The sequence below is a fragment of the Fusarium venenatum genome (assembly GCF_020744135.1).
Source record: "Fusarium venenatum strain MPI-CAGE-CH-0201 chromosome Unknown EDB82scaffold_2, whole genome shotgun sequence".
Taxonomy (NCBI): domain Eukaryota; kingdom Fungi; phylum Ascomycota; class Sordariomycetes; order Hypocreales; family Nectriaceae; genus Fusarium; species Fusarium venenatum.
Window position 1 is genome coordinate 8,068,644 of NW_027072130.1, and position 15,529 is coordinate 8,084,172.

The following is a 15,529-nucleotide window of genomic DNA, read 5'->3' on the forward strand; positions in this document are numbered from 1 at the left end:
GGCCTCCCTTTACGAGTGAGGGATAAAGTCAGAATAGCGAGGCAGCATTTGTAACAAGCGGGGAGGCAACCGAATCAATTAGACTGATGGGAGATGAGGTGGCTTAGGTAGTGAGCCTAGTTAGTTATTGCATTGAGGATGATGACAGGCATGCATGGGATCATTTGCCTAGCATTGTTTAGACCATGTACAAGAACAAGCAAATACATATGCTTCACCATCTATCGTATTGTCATTGGTTTGTGTTGGTTTGAAGTGATTGAAGTGATTGAAGTCTATGTAATATGTCACTATATACAATAGCAAACAGAAAGAGAGTCGATCTGATGAGATGAGATAGGATGAAATCAATCAGTCAGTCAGACGTCACGTGGTTGAAGGAACATCACGACGCTTACCTTAGGCAGCACTCAAGTCAGCTCGAGCCAAGAACTGACGACGAAAGCTGTGGGTAGTTCATTACGAAAACAAGAGACGATCTTTCTCTCTCTGTATCTCTTTTAAAAACGTGTTACACGACTTCTCCTTTTTCCTTTCCTTTCAGGATTTGTTTGCGATTCTTGAAAGTTTGTTTTTCTCTTCATCTGAGATTGAACCGTAACGATAGACGTTTCACCAGTTCAGCGACCAAGTCAAATGATGAGTTGAGAGAGAAAAATACCTTTGAAATCTTGACTCTTATAACTGAATCATCATTATTATTTCTTGAGCTTCATCCTCATCTGTTTATCAATCATCCCACCAAAACGAACAAAAACGGTCAGCCATCTCAATCAATCAATCTCACGCGGGGGAGGGGTAAAAAACGGTTGTTGGACTCATGATAAAACGGACTTGACTCAAACTTGTTAGCAAAAGAAAAATCATTCATCATGAGTCTCAATCTTCCAATTCGACAGAGCATAAGCAGTCAGCGCAATCGCGAAAGTCGAAATAATTACTTCAACAGTTATACACCGCCAAGTTCCACGGAAGCTATCAATGGGCCTGTTAGGGAGTTGGTGAGAGAGCAGACGCCTCTAAACGATCGCTTGATCGTTGGTGTCGATTTCGGTACTACTTTCTCAGGGTAAGTATCAAGACTCTTAGGGGTTATATGAGATACTGACCTTTATAGTGTTGCTGCTGTTTATACTTCCACCCCTGATGATATAGAAATCATCAAAACATGGCCAGGTGGAAATGGCATCACCTCGGACAAGGTCCCGACTGAGATCGCCTACAGCTACCCTCCCAATGCACCCCAAGGAACCGAACCAACTGTGAAATGGGGTTTCCAGTTCAAGCCCGAAGAGTCTCGTCTGCGCTGCATCAAGCTCTTCCTCGACCGCTCCCAGAAACTCCCCTTTTACGTTAGCCCTCTCGACACAGCCGCTCAGTTGAAGCGTTTCAACAAGAATGTTGTTGATGCTGTGAGTGACTACTTGACTCAGGTTTACAAACATACTATGGATACCCTTACGCGTCGCTATGGAGAGTCGTTTATGGCGTCGACAAAGGTTGAATTTGTACTTACATGTCCGGCTGTTTGGAGTGATGCGGCCAAGAATACTACGCTGCAGGCTGCTGAGAGGGCGGGTATGGGGTCCAGATCTGAGATTCAGATGATTAGTGAGCCTGAAGCTGCTGCTGTGTATACACTCAAGGCGATTCAACCTAACCATCTAAATGTTGGTGATAACTTTATCGTCTGTGACGCTGGAGGTGGTACCGTTGAGTAAGTTAGCTTTGCCCCCTTGAAACGGTTTTAGGCACTGACAGTTAGTAGTTTAATCGCATACAAGATCATCTCCCTCAAACCACTCCGGGTCGAGGAGTCTGCAGTCGGAACAGGAGGGTTGTGCGGAAGTGCCTTTTTGAACTACCGTTTCGAAGAACATGTTAGAGGTCGTCTCGGTCAGACGCGCTTTGACGAGATGAAGAGTAAAAAGGGCAAGACGTGGCAAATGGGTCTCCGATACTTTGAGGAGTTTGTTAAACGAAACTTTAACGAGGATGAGCATCAGGAAGTCAACGTTCCGTATGTTGCAATCCCTCTCCCCATCTAACATCAGATACTGATATCTCTAGATTCCCTGGTCTTCCCGACGATGAAGAAGCTGGGCTGGACTCAGGCTTTTTAGTTTTGACAGCAGAGCAGGTCAAAGACATTTTCGAGCCCGTGGTGAAAGAAGTCTGCGATCTTGTCCAAGGCCAAGTTTCAGGTCTTCGATCAAAGGGCGGTATCGTCTCTGGTATCGTGCTGGTAGGAGGCTTTGGTCAGAGCGACTATCTGTATCGTCGTCTCAAGTCTCACTTTACGAGCGCTGCTCCGCCTCCTTATAGTGAGCGGCCTACGCACGCCAATGCCAACTCTACGCAGGAGACGGGATCTATTGAAGTGATGCAGCCTGTGTATGCTTGGACGGCAGTTGTGCGTGGTGCTGTTTTGAGAGGATTGGAAGGTAACATGGTCATTTCTCGTAAGTCGAGAATGCACTATGGAACTTCGTATGCTACTGTGTATGATGAGGATAAGCATTCGGTTAGTGAGAGGTACTGGTCTCCTCTGTGGGAGCGATGGATGGTATCTGACCGGATGCAATGGCACATCGCCAAGGTACGTTCCTTTTTAACGTTTCATTAACTATACATACTAACGCATCACAGGGCGAGGCTTTATCACCACTTGCCCCGATCGCATTCCACTACACCCGTAACTTCCGCCCAGGCCAATCCCTCATCGTCACAGATGACTTGATAGCTTGCGATGCGGATGAGCCACCTGCAGCATACACGAGGGATCTGATCCACGTGTGCACTCTTACAACAGACCTCAACGCCGTTCCGAGAAGTCTGTTTACAAGGTTGACGACCACAAGGGGAGTCGAGTTTGATAATCTGGATTTTACACTCGAGATGAGAGTTGAAAGCGCGGGTTTGGGCTTTGAATTGAAGGTTGATGGAGTGCGGTACGGAAGAGTTGAAGCTGAGTTTCATTGAGAAATGGATATTGTGAGGGATGATATATAACGATTAGGTGTTTGGGTTAGACTATGGTAAATTAAACTCATTGTGTGCTCCATGTGCTGGTCTTAGTACAGCCCCATTTGTGAATATGTTGCTGCTGGGTGTGCAATGCAGAAGACCGTGGCTTCAGCCTCCTTTCTATATATTGTAACCCATAGGAGCTGTGCCTCTATAACGAACTAAACATCAGACTCCATAGGTACAGGAATCTCTCTCCTCAACCTCTTCTGGATCTCCTCAAAATCCGCTTCATTCTCCTCAGTGACAAATCCCCTCCTCACAAGGAAATCAATCATAACAGGACAAACATTCGGTTTAAACTCCCCCTTCAACATCCTCTCAACAACTTCTCCACACCCCATAAGCACAAACTCTTCCACTTCATCATCACCAGGCCGTGGAATCACATCTCTCGGCATCTCCAAGTCAAACACGTAGATAATATCCGAGTGAAACAGCTTCGACTTGGGGTTAATGTTGGCCAGCGTTATAGCGCCCGCGGGTTCGAGATTTGTTGATACCAGGTTTGGTGGAAGACATGCTTCTTCTGTGGACTCGGCTTTGATGCATGCGAGTGGTGTATCGCTAGCCTTTATGCCGCCGGCTACGGTGCTGTCCAGAAGACCTGGGTAACTAAACAGATGGCGACTTCGTCTCGCGACCCAGATTTTAATCTCTCCGTTATCGTCGCGGATATAACCCGTTAAATGAGCACCGCGTGTAGCAATACCGAACAAAGGAGCAGCGAATCTCTCAACCTGAACGAAACTCCTAGCGCCGACTACGCGGAAGTATTCACTGTGTTCCTTGTGAAGAATAGGAAATAGATCTTGGTCGATGGCTTTGTCAACGGCTTCTTGGAATGCTGCGTTGGCGTGCTCTGTGAGCGATGAAGAAGATGGTGGCTCGGTGAGAGTTACGGTGCGGGCTGAATGGTCGATGGTGAAGGTGTTGGGCCATGGCATGAGGGATACTGTGGCGGGGAGGATGAAGCCATGAGGACGAGGATCCGGGGAGAGAAAGAGACGGTAGTATGGTTCAAAGTTGTATTCAAAGTCCAAAGGGGCGCTGGGATTGTTAGGGATGGTGTAGATGGGGTTGGGGAGGGACTAACTTGTCGATGTCGGTGATGAGTTGGATGAGTTTGCGGGGCGATGAAGTTGAGGCTGCCATGATGGAAAGATTTAAGGAGGATGAGTACTGCAGGGCTTGGATACTGGAAAGGTCTTTTTTCTTCAAGCGTTGGACGGTTATCGTTTGAAGGTGAGTTGATGAGTAAATTGAAGTCGTAGATTAGTGAGTGGAGTTTATGTGAAGCCAAATCTGCATGTGGGAATATATGCAGCCAATGTGAATGAGTGGATGAATGAGTGTCAGCCAGTCTATAACAACCACCAAACAAACAAGCCTGATCTTGTATATTCACTTTTATCTATCAAGTAGTAACTATTTTACTGATTTGAGTACCGTCTAAATGCTTTAGTTGAGATATATCTCCCTTTCTTATTCTACTCCTCCTCATCTTCACCAAACAACTCATCCATATCCATAGCCTCAAGAGTATTCTCAAGAACCTTTCTACACCTCGCTCTATAATCCAGCGCCAATTGTTGATTCCTCATCAAATCCCCTCCCCCAACAACTTCCACATCCGTCTCCAACAACCTCTCCAGCTCCTGCATAACCTTGTTCTGAATAATAGCCGCCGTCTGCTGCATAAACATCCGTCCGTCCTCACTAACCTGTCCGCTAAAGAACTTGTTTTGTTGTTCCTGCTCTGTGCCCTCACATATGAACTGTGCGCGCTGCTCAGGTGGTGCAAGCGTGCAGAAGATGTCCCATACCATGTCGTGCTGAACGTGCTGGAAGGCGCCAATTACAGATGTTGATTCATCTAGTTGGACGGCTTGTTTGGTTCGTGCAAGGAGAGAGCTAGAGTGCCGAATGGGGCGGAGGGAAATGTAGTACTCTTCTGTAGCTTCGCCTTGGGTAGGTTGGCGCTTTCGCACGTGGACATAGTCGTTGTGTAGCTCCTCTGTCTCTGGGAGCATGAATCCGTAACCGAGTAGTAGCTCAGCATTTGTCTTCATGCTGTAGTTGTTGAAGATCTGCTCTCCTGGTTGATACGCTTTTCCGACCTTGAGAATGCAGTCGCTGCTCTTCTCGTCGCGCTCCCATCGTACTTGAGTGGTCATGTCGTGGTTTCCCACGTCAAAGAGGGGCATGAGAACAGAAAAGTCGTCCAGTTTAACGCCTTCGGGGAGACGCTGTTGGTCCTCTGGTCCCAGAACAAGGCTTGGTCGGAAACTTCTGCTGGAAAAGATGCTGTACGCCCACTGATACAACGGCAGAGTAAATTGCTTCAACAGTTCAGGTTCCCAATCGTCCCTATCCAAGTTATCGCAAGCCGCTCTGAACTCGCGCTTCACATTGGCTTTGATGTTAGCGACGCCGACCTCGATATTCGTCCCCTCAAACAACTCAGCATCTTCATCAGGCCAGAAAGGCGGCAAAGACCAAGAATCGACATCGTTTGGCTGCGGGAGAGCCTGTATATACGGCGTCCAGAAAGACTCTTTGAGAAGAAAGTGCTTGATGAAAACGAAGCGTCCAATGACATGGGGTGGAGTCTTGGCCAGAAACCCAGGACTGAAAGGCTTAGGATCGTCACGTCCAGGGAGAGTGTTGAGGTAAGAGAGAGTTAGAGAGGGAGGGATGCTGACGATTGTGTCAAAGGGCGATGTAGGTGCTGTTGCGCAGAATGAAAGGCCTGTTTCGGGCAGATGAGAGACTTGGACTGAGGGATTGATGGTGGCGCTGTTGGAGGTTGCCCATTGCACGAGTGCGGATGCACGTTCTGGAGGAGACGACATTGTAAAATTTATGTATTTGTTCGTGACAGTAAAGATTGGGAAGAGTGAGAATTGTTGATATAAAGAAGTTGGTGGTTGATCTTGTTTGTGCCCCACATCGAAAAGTGGAAGAACAAACCAACTTGAAAGTGACGTCTACAGACATTTAAATGGTCAATATAAGCAACATATTTACCACTTCAAATATACACATATAGGCACAGTTGAATCTCATGATAAACACTCTATTATACAAGGCTCTACATGTCCAGCATATAGACCACATACTTACCTACCTCAGGCCCTCGACTTAAAGTTTCTCACAACAGGATACGCATCCTCCCCAGAGCCAATCCACTTGATAACGCTCTTCCCCATCCTGACATCCTTGACATCCTCCATCCCCATCAACTCATCCGCCACGAACCCATAGAACAGCATCATGTGCTCCTCACCTTGAACCAAGCTATCAACGGTCAGTCTCAGCTGCGAATTCATGAGGATGATACTCGTGAGCTTCATGTGCTTCTGATGCGCCTCGCCCGAGACCTTTTCCCGGAGGGCTCGACGCCAGTGACAAACGGCCTGGTGCGCTTTATCTTGAATGACAGTCCAGCGAGAGTTGGCGTCGTCGAGGGGGTTGTTAGGCCATTGGATCCATGGGACGAGGAGGGCGACCATGATGTTGGCGTTTGGGTTGTCGAAGCCGCGGTGCCAGCAGACGAAGTTGGGATTGTCTGGACGGGGCCATTGGAAGGAGAGGTAGGGAGAGGAGGAGTAGGAGGAAGAGGAGTTGGAACTTGTGGTAGACATTTTGAATGTTGTGCTGTGCTTTTGCTTTGGATGTGTTTGTGAATTGTGATTGATGTTGATACATTCTACTTGAGATATATATCTGTCTTATATGTACGACGTCTGAATACATATTTACTCTCTCAAGTGTGTTGTTCAGAATAGTCCAACAAAGCCACCTCGAGATGTTCAGGATGACTTTCATCAATACATATGTTCCTGTGCTGGTATAACAAAGGGTGTAGACTCGAGCAGTTCAAGTTCGAGGCCATCTAATTAAGGAACCCGACCATCTAACAGTTAACAATAGTAGTTCTATACCATGACATTGTGTCTTGTTCTTAACAACTCCAAATTTACATCACAATTCTTTTGAAAGGTAAAAAAGCCCAAGTCAGCCAATTAATTAGTCACCAAATCTTTTGGGCGTCTTGTGTTTACAGGGTAACCAATCCCCCCCGAAGTACAGTGTAAATTATAGGCATGTCACCTTTTTTTTAACGAGGCGAACCCAAGCCCAGTATCCTTATCCTTTCCCCCACCAAAAAAAGTCCACCTTCGTTTTAAACCCCCCAAATTTCAGTCTGCAAAAGAAAAAAAAAAAAAAAAGAGAAAAAAATCACATCTTTTTGCCAGCGACATACAACATCGATTCAACATCTATTATTGCGCTTTGAATCAGTCGTCCGAGTCTTAATTCTACGCCTTTTGATACAGTATCTTGCCCGGTATGTATGAGCTCTCTTTTGTCTGCTGACATTCTCTCAACCCCGCCTTGACGGATCATATGCCCTTTATCTGCTGCACGCCAACCATCCGACGCAAGGGACTCGTCTGATACGCATTGATACCTTTACTTCTGCCATATTCTCACAAGATCAATATCACCAAGAGTCTTGTTTGCGATATCTTTCTATTCAATCGGCCATTTTGACATTTACTTTTCGCGTTGCCATCTCTTCTCTCTTGTGGCCTTATCAAATGGCCTTCAGTCCATCACCATCACCCACTTTTCTCTCCTCTCCCTTTCTCTATCCATCGCTCTCTGATTCACTCACCATCTATCTATCTTACTATTGCGCCTTCCCATACACTTTCAAAAGGGTCTGTTGAATCTTGGTATTTTATCACTGAATCGACCGACACACCTGATGCCTCAGGATCCTCCTCCCTCTACTCACGTCGCCTCACACTCACTCAAAGCTTATGAGGCATCATCCTTGTGCAAAGGACCAAGACAGACTTTACTTTATCCCAGACAAAGTTTATCAGGCAAATTGCCAGTAATGTCAATCATTGACCCAGCTGGTCGTAATTCGACATTCCTAATTGCGTCAAAGTCGCCGTTGAATCCTTCACGTCTGCACCTACACCATACTTGACGTTACGAGCATCTGTCTGTCTCCCAGCACGACACAACACGTCAGAACACATACACATACATGCGCACCGTCACAAGCCGGAACCCACAATGACACGGGAACGACTTGGCCGAAGTTCACTTCGCGCCCATCACCAGCAAGCAACAGAGCCACAACAATTACGCGACATTGACCATGGACACGACACACACACATCACGTCACCACTACGAAAGTTCTCAAGTCGAGTTTCTGAAGTTGATTTATTTTATACATTCAACATAGCACACGTCCGATAAGCGGTACCCGGATGCCAGCTGCATCCAAATTTGCTTTGCTGCTATCACTTCCGCTCACTTGCTCGGGTATCTCCCCAAAACCATGCTCGCCAACTCCCAAACTACCTCGATACTTTCCCTCACCAGAAAGTCTTTTCCTCTAATAATGCACCTTAGCTACCTGCGTGTGCGTCGCTGTCGTTGGTTCCCAGAGACCAACGGTGACTGAGGAACCATTACGACGTCCTCATTACCAATCTCATCAGGCTTGGCTTGCGTCTGCCTCGTCCGAGGCGGCATGGTCGAGTCCGACCATACCATGCCACTCCTTTGAGCAAGCATGACACCTGGTGTAGCCGTGGCTGGGTATAATGGTGCCTCACGCTCTCCGGTCGACTTGGCTACTGGCTACCAAGCTCCCAAAAGGAAGTCATACAACTCATACAATCCGTCCGTCAATCGACGTCATCTTTTCTTACTCTTCCTCCGAATCCGATTCATCACTGGATTCGGCGGTGGGTGTGGGGGCTTGCAGCACAGGCTGGGCGTCTCCGGGCTCTTGGCCAGGTCTGTACAGATCACGAAGGCCGCGAAGCTGTGCGATGCGCTCCTCCTGCTCACGAGCACTCATGGGTTTGTTCTTCTTGGGCTTTGCCGACGTCGACGACGACTTGGAATGCTTGGGAGGCGCCGCTCGGGATGCTTCAGGAGAAGATGGTACGTTAGAGTCCTTACCAAATCCTGGGAGCACCTTCCTACACAGTTCCCACAGCTTGAGCAATGCCTCATTGCTAAGCTGGTCAATATCCAGCTCCAGCTCTCCGTCAGTGTTCTCCTAAAGGCATGTTAACATGGCTCGATGCTGCGGCAAGTCATCGGTACTTACGTTCTGGCCTGTGTCTCGCTTGATGATATCGATGGCACGATCGAGTTGTGCACCGTCAAGGTCGTTGATGGCCGAAGCAATCGCGTCCTTGTCCGCTGCTGTCAGGGTCTTCTTGGAGACAGCCTTCTTGGAGCCACTGGGTTTCTTGGGATGGGGCACAGTTCCGCTAGGCTTGCGAGGCACAGAGCCACTGGGCTTGGGCTTGCTAGGCTTGGCGGCCTTCTTTGTAGGCTTGTCCTGATTCTTTGAGCGGTACTGACTGAGGGCCTGTTTCGCCTTGAGGAGACTATCCTGCACAACACCAACAATGGTCTGCTGAATGGAAATCATACTCTCGTTCGGCGTCTCGGCGGCGAAAAGGTCAGTGAGCTTCCCGCTTTCTTCCCGCAACTTGGCTTCCAGGTCACGCACTTCCTTAGTCGGGTCCGCACCAGGGGGGCCTGCAGGTTCAACGCCCTCAACCTCATCTTCATCTTCGTCCTCATCATCACTACCGGGAGCAGGAGCATTGGCCTTGGCATATCTTGCCAACCAAGCATCCTTGTCCTTCATCAAATTGTTGTAGTACCCTTCCAACTGTGAGGCTACATAAGACACAGAGTTTCCTTGGTCAACGCTGCCATTGAAGGTGTAGCAGTTGGTAAAGATCAACCGCACACTCTTGTCAAACTCCTTGACACTGGTTATATCACCATTCTTCAGCATTCGGGAAATCTTGTTGAGATCCATGGGCTTCTTAATGATGGAGTAGTAGTGGGGGATGTTCAATCCTTCGGCATCGACAGGGTCCATGAACCAGGAGTTGAGTGCCGTGTTCTTTGGGTGCATCATTTCACTCAATACTTCCTCGGAAAACTGCAACTCAGGCTTGAGTTTTTTGCGCGAAGGCTTTGTTGTGTAGTCGATATCCTTGGATTTGGGAGCACGAACAGTTCTCTTGGGACGATCGCCTTCAGTTGCATTGGAAGCACGACGCAACTCTGACGCCGTCGCCACCGCAGCAGCTTCTTGAGATCCATGCCTTGGCTTTGATGACACACTCTCGGCAGCAGGACTTGTGCCAGGTCCGGCAGATGGTTTACGGGCAACTGAGTCACCCAAGGAGCTGATGCGCGGCTCACGAGGAGGTTTAGGCTTAGGGGCAGACTTCGGCTTGACCGCTTCTTCCGCCGGGATCTGAATGATGTTCTCCCAAATATCTCGGATGGCATTGAACGCCGAAGTCGTTACTTCGTGCAAGGTGCCATTGAAGGTTTGAGTGTTGTCGTACATGAGAACCAAGTCATTTTGGAAGTCGCCAATAGTGGTGTACACGGCATCGCGCAGGGTCCGGTCAATCTCTGATAAATCAGTTGGCTTATCGATCTTGGACAGATAGCTATCGGCGAGTTGTGGCCACAGCTTCGGGACAGCATCTTTGAAGTGCCCGCCCGACTTGGTCTTCTTCACACGTCCAAGCACCTTACGGAACTCGCGTCGCTGATGAGCGGTAAGCTTCTGCTCCTTATATTTGGTATCGTTCCATCGCTCAAGGCCAGAGAAGCGTGACAATTCCTGCTCAGGAGCCGACTCGTTGGGAGCTGTTTCGTTCTTAATAGCGATTTCAGTCTTGGGAGCGGGTGCCATAGCGTCGGCAGGTTCCTCAGACTTGGGCTCTGTCTTGGCTCGCTTGGGTGCAGGCTCATCTGCGGAATCCTCCTCACGTTCACGCGCGACTTTGGAACCAGTAGAAGTGTCGAGGGCCGGCGCATCTTGCATTGACACTTCGGTGGAGGGTTTGGGGGCGTCAACATCATTGCTATCGACAGAAGGCTTGGGGCCATCAACATCATTGCCATCAATCGTAAGTTGAGATAGGCTGGCGGGCTGCTCGTCGGCCTCAGGGGCATCGGCCACAGCATTTTTTGACGTGGTCGCCTTGTCATCAGTTGCGTCGGTCTTCTCAGGCGCATCAGCAGGCTTCTCTGTCATATCAACATCTTTAGCGTCTTCCTCGACAGATTTTTTAGCAGACACGTCTTGCGCGGGCTTGTCATCTTGAGGTTTGTCTGCTGGTGAAGCATCTGCCATATCAACATCTTCAGATGCAGCAGCTGGCTCGTCTTCAGCAGCTTTGGATTCGCCCGACTCCTTATCGCCCAGCTCTTTCGCCTCGGCACTGTCAGACTTGTCCTTGGCCTCTGCAGCGTCGTCCTTGGGTGGGGATGGGGAAGGAGAAGCCTTCTTTTCATCACTATCCGCCATCTCGACATCCTTGCTCACACCGTTAGCGACTGGGTGATCGTCTGTCTTGTCGTCGCCATTAACTGATGTGGATTCAGGCGCGTCGTTTGACTTATCAGGAGTCGCATGCCTGGTAGCAACAAAGTCAGCTAATGCTGGGGAAAGATGAGACTGCATCGCGACAATGCGGTAACACATTGCGCGCCAGCACGACTTGGGAACAACTTACCCATTAACTTCCGACTTTTGTTCCTTCTCTGTGGTGACATCACGCGATGGAGAATCGGCGGCGGGAGGATCGGGGTTGGGTGAAGCCATAATGGCTGGTCGCGATAAATGCGCGTCAATATTAAGTGTATCCTAGTTGACCCGATGCGACATGAAATAGCGATGCGTTTACGTATCAATGTGAGTCGTATGTTATCGAAAGGTAAGCGACGTGATTTTGATGCGCGATGGAGATGGTTGGGGTGGGGACTTTGGAATGGAGGCGCGTCGCGCAAGTGCGAAGTTGGAATAAAGGCGGGGGGAGTCGCGATCCTTTATGCGCTTCTCGGCTTTGGATTTTTGGCGGCCTAGCGGCAGGTGGTGGGCAGGCGCAAGCGGAGTCGAAGGCAACAACAACGAGGACCGATGTCGTAACCCGGATGTAAGGTAAGAGCCAGGTAGGTCAAGCTGTAATCCCGAAGCAATGACGCTGATAATTGGAGAGCGATTGCGATAGGTCTCGCGCGCAGATGGTACAGTATTGTACGTATAGCGGAGTAAAGAAGGAAGAAAGATGATCAAAAAGACCAAAGAAAAAGACAAATCAAGAAATAAATAATAAAAAACAGTACAAGCGACGTTGAGCTATTGTAGTCGCAAGACTTATTATTGATTATAAAAGTCAATGGTGGGTGCAGTGCAAGTGCAGACGCAGTGACTTTTTTTTGGTGGTGATCGCCGGCTTCGAGAACAACAAGAACTGGAAGGAGCTCTTATCGTGATCGGGGCGCGGAAGGTGCTTTTTGTGCTTTGTGGTAGCCTCAAAAGGTGCAAGGTGGTTGCCAAGAGGGGGGAAAGGGTGGCCAGTGCAGGGCAGTCAGGTCCCTGCTGGCAGTGTAGGAGTCTCTGTCTCTTTTTTTTTCTTTCTCAGACGGAGAACCGGAACGGAAGAACGTAGAGGGGTGAGTAAGGGGGTTTGGCTTTAAGGGGAGTTTCGGAGCCTCTGAGGGAAAAGCGCGTGCACGTCAGTGAATTTTGCCCGGTCGGAGGCGCGGTGGTATTTATGAGAGAAGAAGGCAAAGTCCGCCGAACCATTGATTTGTGTCTATCGGGGTGTGCAAACTTGGCAAGGGGAAAAATTTATTTGTCCGAGGTTTGCACTGAAAGGGGATGATGAAACGCACGGGCCAGCTTTTGTCCCCCATCGTGATGATCGCTGGTGGGGAACGTTATGGCTGCGAGGTTGGGTATCATTATCATCGAGTTTGTTTCATAAGATTTTCATCATGTTTAGCATAGATGGTAGAGTAGTTACTAGAAATATCAGGCAGATGTTTGCCTTGAAGTGATAAATCATTGTGTTGATCTTATGCGGGAAGGTAGCTCCATTTAAACCAATACAAACCAACAAGTGTGGCAGAGTCTGAGCCTGATCAGAAAGGGAAGGTCTCCTCTATCCCGAAAGGACACGGATAAGATTGCAGACGGTCCCGGAATGCCACTGTTTCCCGAGAGTTTCGTCTTACAAGATGATCCGAGTAAAACAAGAGAAAGAAGAGGTCGACTCATTAAGATGAAGTATATGTGAGCTCCAAGTCATTTTAACAAATGAACAAAAATAGATCCATACGAAATAATACATATCAAAGATTGAACTCTTTCACTTGTGGACACGTACTTTAACTTTCTCGCGACACTTCTCTTACACGTTCGCGTCGCGTCACCAAGTCATTATGCAACAAAACACCATAGCTTATCAGCGGATCTTACTCTAATATCGAAGCTAGGCCGCATCATGGTCCAGCCGGGAAACACGGGTCCGCTTAGAGATGGACGTCATGTGACCCTGCGTTCCCGTATCAAACGAGAGAAACGGGCATTCACATGGCTTGTGTTACCCAAACTTGGTTGTTTCCAATACTTCAATGCGCATTCCCTTTCGAAATCAGCTTTGTCTGGCATGACTCTTCCTCCTAAGGTCACGGATGATAGGTTGATCCTGCCGAGAAACTACATACTGTCCAATGAGAGCCTCTCCTCGAGTCCACTAGTCAAGGATAGTCCAATCAAGATTACTTCTGTGTAGCAAACCAATCACTGTAATTAAATGGCTTGCCAAACTCAAGATTAGGACTTCTTGGACGCCACACATGATTCAGCTTGTGGCGCTTGTTGTGGCTATCGCACGTGACAACTTTCTAATCTTATCGCTCTGTGGGGCACCACCGAGTTAAGCTCAGGTTCCAGAAAAAAAGTTCCTTCACTCGAGACTGAGCGACGGCTTCGTCAAATTTTCCAATTGATAACGCTCAACATAATTCTTTTTTCTCAATAATACAGAGAAACCGCGCTATTAGCGACGCAAGAGCCAAAACTACTTGATTCGCTTCTCGATTTGAATCACACGTCTTTGATTCTATCCTTGCACGCGACCCAGCCGTATCCTTTCTGCGCCCGCTTAAACAACTTTCACATTTCTATCCCCAATCATAATGTCGACAACAAAACGCAAGGCGCCGGTTAAGCTGGCTGCCCCTGTGTCTCGAACCAGCGCTCGAATCCCCAACAAGTCTGTCATTGACGAGTCAAAGGCCACCATCGCCGGCCCCGATGCCTACGGATCCTCCCAGGTCGAAGCCATTGAGCTCTCGTCCGATGCCGACAGCGACGAAGATATCTCCGACGCTGAGAGCCTCACTGAGGAGCAGGGGCAACAGAAGACCGCTGAGGAAACTTCCAACACAAAGCTCGTGAAGCAAAAGTCCAATGACGAGGACGAGGAGGAGGACGCCGAGGGCACATCGCCTTCATTCGGAGAGCTTCTCCGCGCCGAGAACGATATCATTGAAGTACCCTCAGCCCTTAACGGCGCAATGGTTTCCCACCCTACGCGAAACGCTATTGCTCCTCCTAGTCACCAGTCTCTTTCCACCGTCCTTACTCAGGCCCTTCGTACCGACGACACAGACCTTCTCGAGTCGTGTCTGCACACCACCGATCTCGCTACCGTCCACAACACTATTGAGCGCCTCGACAGCGCTCTCGCCGGTACTCTCCTCACCAAGCTCGCAGCCCGTCTGTACCGTCGCCCTGGTCGCGCCGGTGCTCTTGTCGCTTGGGTCAACTGGACACTGATCGCCCACGGTGGTGCTCTCGCATCGCAGCCCAAGGTTCTCCAGAGCCTCAGCGGTCTGCAAAAGGTTCTCGCTGAGCGCGCAAAGGGTCTGTCAAGCCTTCTCGCCCTGAAGGGTAAGCTCGAAATGCTCGAGTGTCAGATGAAGCTCCGACGTAGAATCTACAGCGGCGGTCTCAACAACAGCGGCGACTCGGACTCTGACGATGAGGATGTTATCTGGGTTGAGGGTGAAGACGAGGCTGCGCGCGCACCTGGCCGAAGGCGCGCCCTGGAGGGTGATTTCGACGACTCAGACGATGACGTTCCCATCACCAACGGCTTTGTCGGCGATTCTGACGACGAGGAGGAATCAGCCGGTGAGGAGGCTGACAGCGATGCTGAGGAGTCTCTCGATGAGGATGAGGTCGACCACGACGATGTAGACGAGTCTATGGGCGAGGATGACGAGAGCGATGTCGAAGCCGCACCACCGTCCAAATTGCAAAAGACTGCCTCCAACTTTGGCAAGAGGAGATGAACGGATCTGGAATGAAAAGCATGTAGAAGAGTGAAAAAGGGGGGAGAGGGATAACGGCTTGTTAACATCCTGGCGTTGGTCTTTTAGACATTTGGGTTGCTTTAATTTTTCTGTATCTTTGTTTTGGCAATATGACGAGTTGATACCTCCCCATACTCTCTCTGCATTCACTTCTAATGCACGGGCTTGAAAGCATGTCATCGTTCATGTTCTTGATCTTCAAAGTAGATGCTGCCAGAATACAAACAGATTATGAATGAATAAATTGT

The 15,529-nt window shown here is 48.9% G+C and overlaps 6 protein-coding genes across 6 annotated transcripts; 2 read left to right on the forward strand and 4 right to left on the reverse strand.

The window, feature by feature from the left end:
* Window positions 1–421: 421 nt before the first annotated feature.
* On the forward strand, window positions 422–3,085 carry EDB82DRAFT_194954 (uncharacterized protein). The gene is made up of 5 exons (XM_025736172.2): window positions 422–1,069; window positions 1,118–1,717; window positions 1,769–2,020; window positions 2,071–2,599; window positions 2,650–3,085. The coding sequence occupies exons 1-5, from the start codon at window positions 873–875 to the stop codon at window positions 2,980–2,982; spliced, it is 1,911 nt and encodes a 636-aa protein (XP_025586805.1). The 5' UTR covers window positions 422–872; the 3' UTR covers window positions 2,983–3,085.
* On the reverse strand, window positions 3,066–4,316 carry EDB82DRAFT_501751 (uncharacterized protein). The gene is made up of 2 exons (XM_025736173.2): window positions 4,124–4,316; window positions 3,066–4,077 (listed from the first exon to the last, which is right to left on the reverse strand). Exons 1-2 carry the CDS (start codon window positions 4,180–4,182, stop codon window positions 3,189–3,191), a joined length of 948 nt encoding a protein of 315 aa, XP_025586806.1. The 5' UTR covers window positions 4,183–4,316; the 3' UTR covers window positions 3,066–3,188.
* Window positions 4,317–4,351: 35 nt separating this feature from the next.
* EDB82DRAFT_501753 (uncharacterized protein) lies at window positions 4,352–5,972 on the reverse strand. The gene has a single exon (XM_025736174.2). It carries the CDS (start codon window positions 5,880–5,882, stop codon window positions 4,518–4,520), a length of 1,365 nt encoding a protein of 454 aa, XP_025586807.2. The 5' UTR covers window positions 5,883–5,972; the 3' UTR covers window positions 4,352–4,517.
* A 76-nt stretch (window positions 5,973–6,048) lies between these two features.
* On the reverse strand, window positions 6,049–7,032 carry EDB82DRAFT_501754 (uncharacterized protein). The gene has a single exon (XM_065608648.1). It carries the CDS (start codon window positions 6,672–6,674, stop codon window positions 6,159–6,161), a length of 516 nt encoding a protein of 171 aa, XP_065465032.1. The 5' UTR covers window positions 6,675–7,032; the 3' UTR covers window positions 6,049–6,158.
* Window positions 7,033–8,498: 1,466 nt separating this feature from the next.
* EDB82DRAFT_195094 (uncharacterized protein) lies at window positions 8,499–12,126 on the reverse strand. The gene is made up of 3 exons (XM_025736177.2): window positions 11,630–12,126; window positions 9,178–11,530; window positions 8,499–9,126 (listed from the first exon to the last, which is right to left on the reverse strand). The coding sequence occupies exons 1-3, from the start codon at window positions 11,716–11,718 to the stop codon at window positions 8,767–8,769; spliced, it is 2,802 nt and encodes a 933-aa protein (XP_025586809.1). The 5' UTR covers window positions 11,719–12,126; the 3' UTR covers window positions 8,499–8,766.
* A 1,613-nt stretch (window positions 12,127–13,739) lies between these two features.
* EDB82DRAFT_501761 (Dip2/Utp12 family-domain-containing protein) lies at window positions 13,740–15,526 on the forward strand. Its single transcript, XM_025736178.2, has one exon. The coding sequence runs from the start codon at window positions 14,100–14,102 to the stop codon at window positions 15,258–15,260; it is 1,161 nt and encodes a 386-aa protein (XP_025586810.1). The 5' UTR covers window positions 13,740–14,099; the 3' UTR covers window positions 15,261–15,526.
* The last annotated feature ends 3 nt before the right edge of the window (window positions 15,527–15,529 follow it).

Bases quoted from the DNA above. Each gene is read 5' to 3' on its own strand.
- EDB82DRAFT_501761 (XM_025736178.2), top strand. From the start codon at position 14,100: ATGTCGACAACAAAACGCAAGGCGCCGGTTAAGCTGGCTGCCCCTGTG.
- EDB82DRAFT_501751 (XM_025736173.2), bottom strand. From the start codon at position 4,182: ATGGCAGCCTCAACTTCATCGCCCCGCAAACTCATCCAACTCATCACC. The intron at 4,078-4,123 runs GTTAGTCCCTCC...TAACAATCCCAG, and splicing joins CTCATCACCGACATCGACAA to CGCCCCTTTGGACTTTGAAT.
- EDB82DRAFT_194954 (XM_025736172.2), top strand. From the start codon at position 873: ATGAGTCTCAATCTTCCAATTCGACAGAGCATAAGCAGTCAGCGCAAT. The intron at 1,718-1,768 runs GTAAGTTAGCTT...GACAGTTAGTAG, and splicing joins GCTGGAGGTGGTACCGTTGA to TTTAATCGCATACAAGATCA. The intron at 2,021-2,070 runs GTATGTTGCAAT...TGATATCTCTAG, and splicing joins CATCAGGAAGTCAACGTTCC to ATTCCCTGGTCTTCCCGACG.
- EDB82DRAFT_195094 (XM_025736177.2), bottom strand. From the start codon at position 11,718: ATGGCTTCACCCAACCCCGATCCTCCCGCCGCCGATTCTCCATCGCGT. The intron at 11,531-11,629 runs GTAAGTTGTTCC...TGTTGCTACCAG, and splicing joins CAAAAGTCGGAAGTTAATGG to GCATGCGACTCCTGATAAGT. The intron at 9,127-9,177 runs GTAAGTACCGAT...ACATGCCTTTAG, and splicing joins AGCGAGACACAGGCCAGAAC to GAGAACACTGACGGAGAGCT.
- EDB82DRAFT_501754 (XM_065608648.1), bottom strand. From the start codon at position 6,674: ATGTCTACCACAAGTTCCAACTCCTCTTCCTCCTACTCCTCCTCTCCC.
- EDB82DRAFT_501753 (XM_025736174.2), bottom strand. From the start codon at position 5,882: ATGTCGTCTCCTCCAGAACGTGCATCCGCACTCGTGCAATGGGCAACC.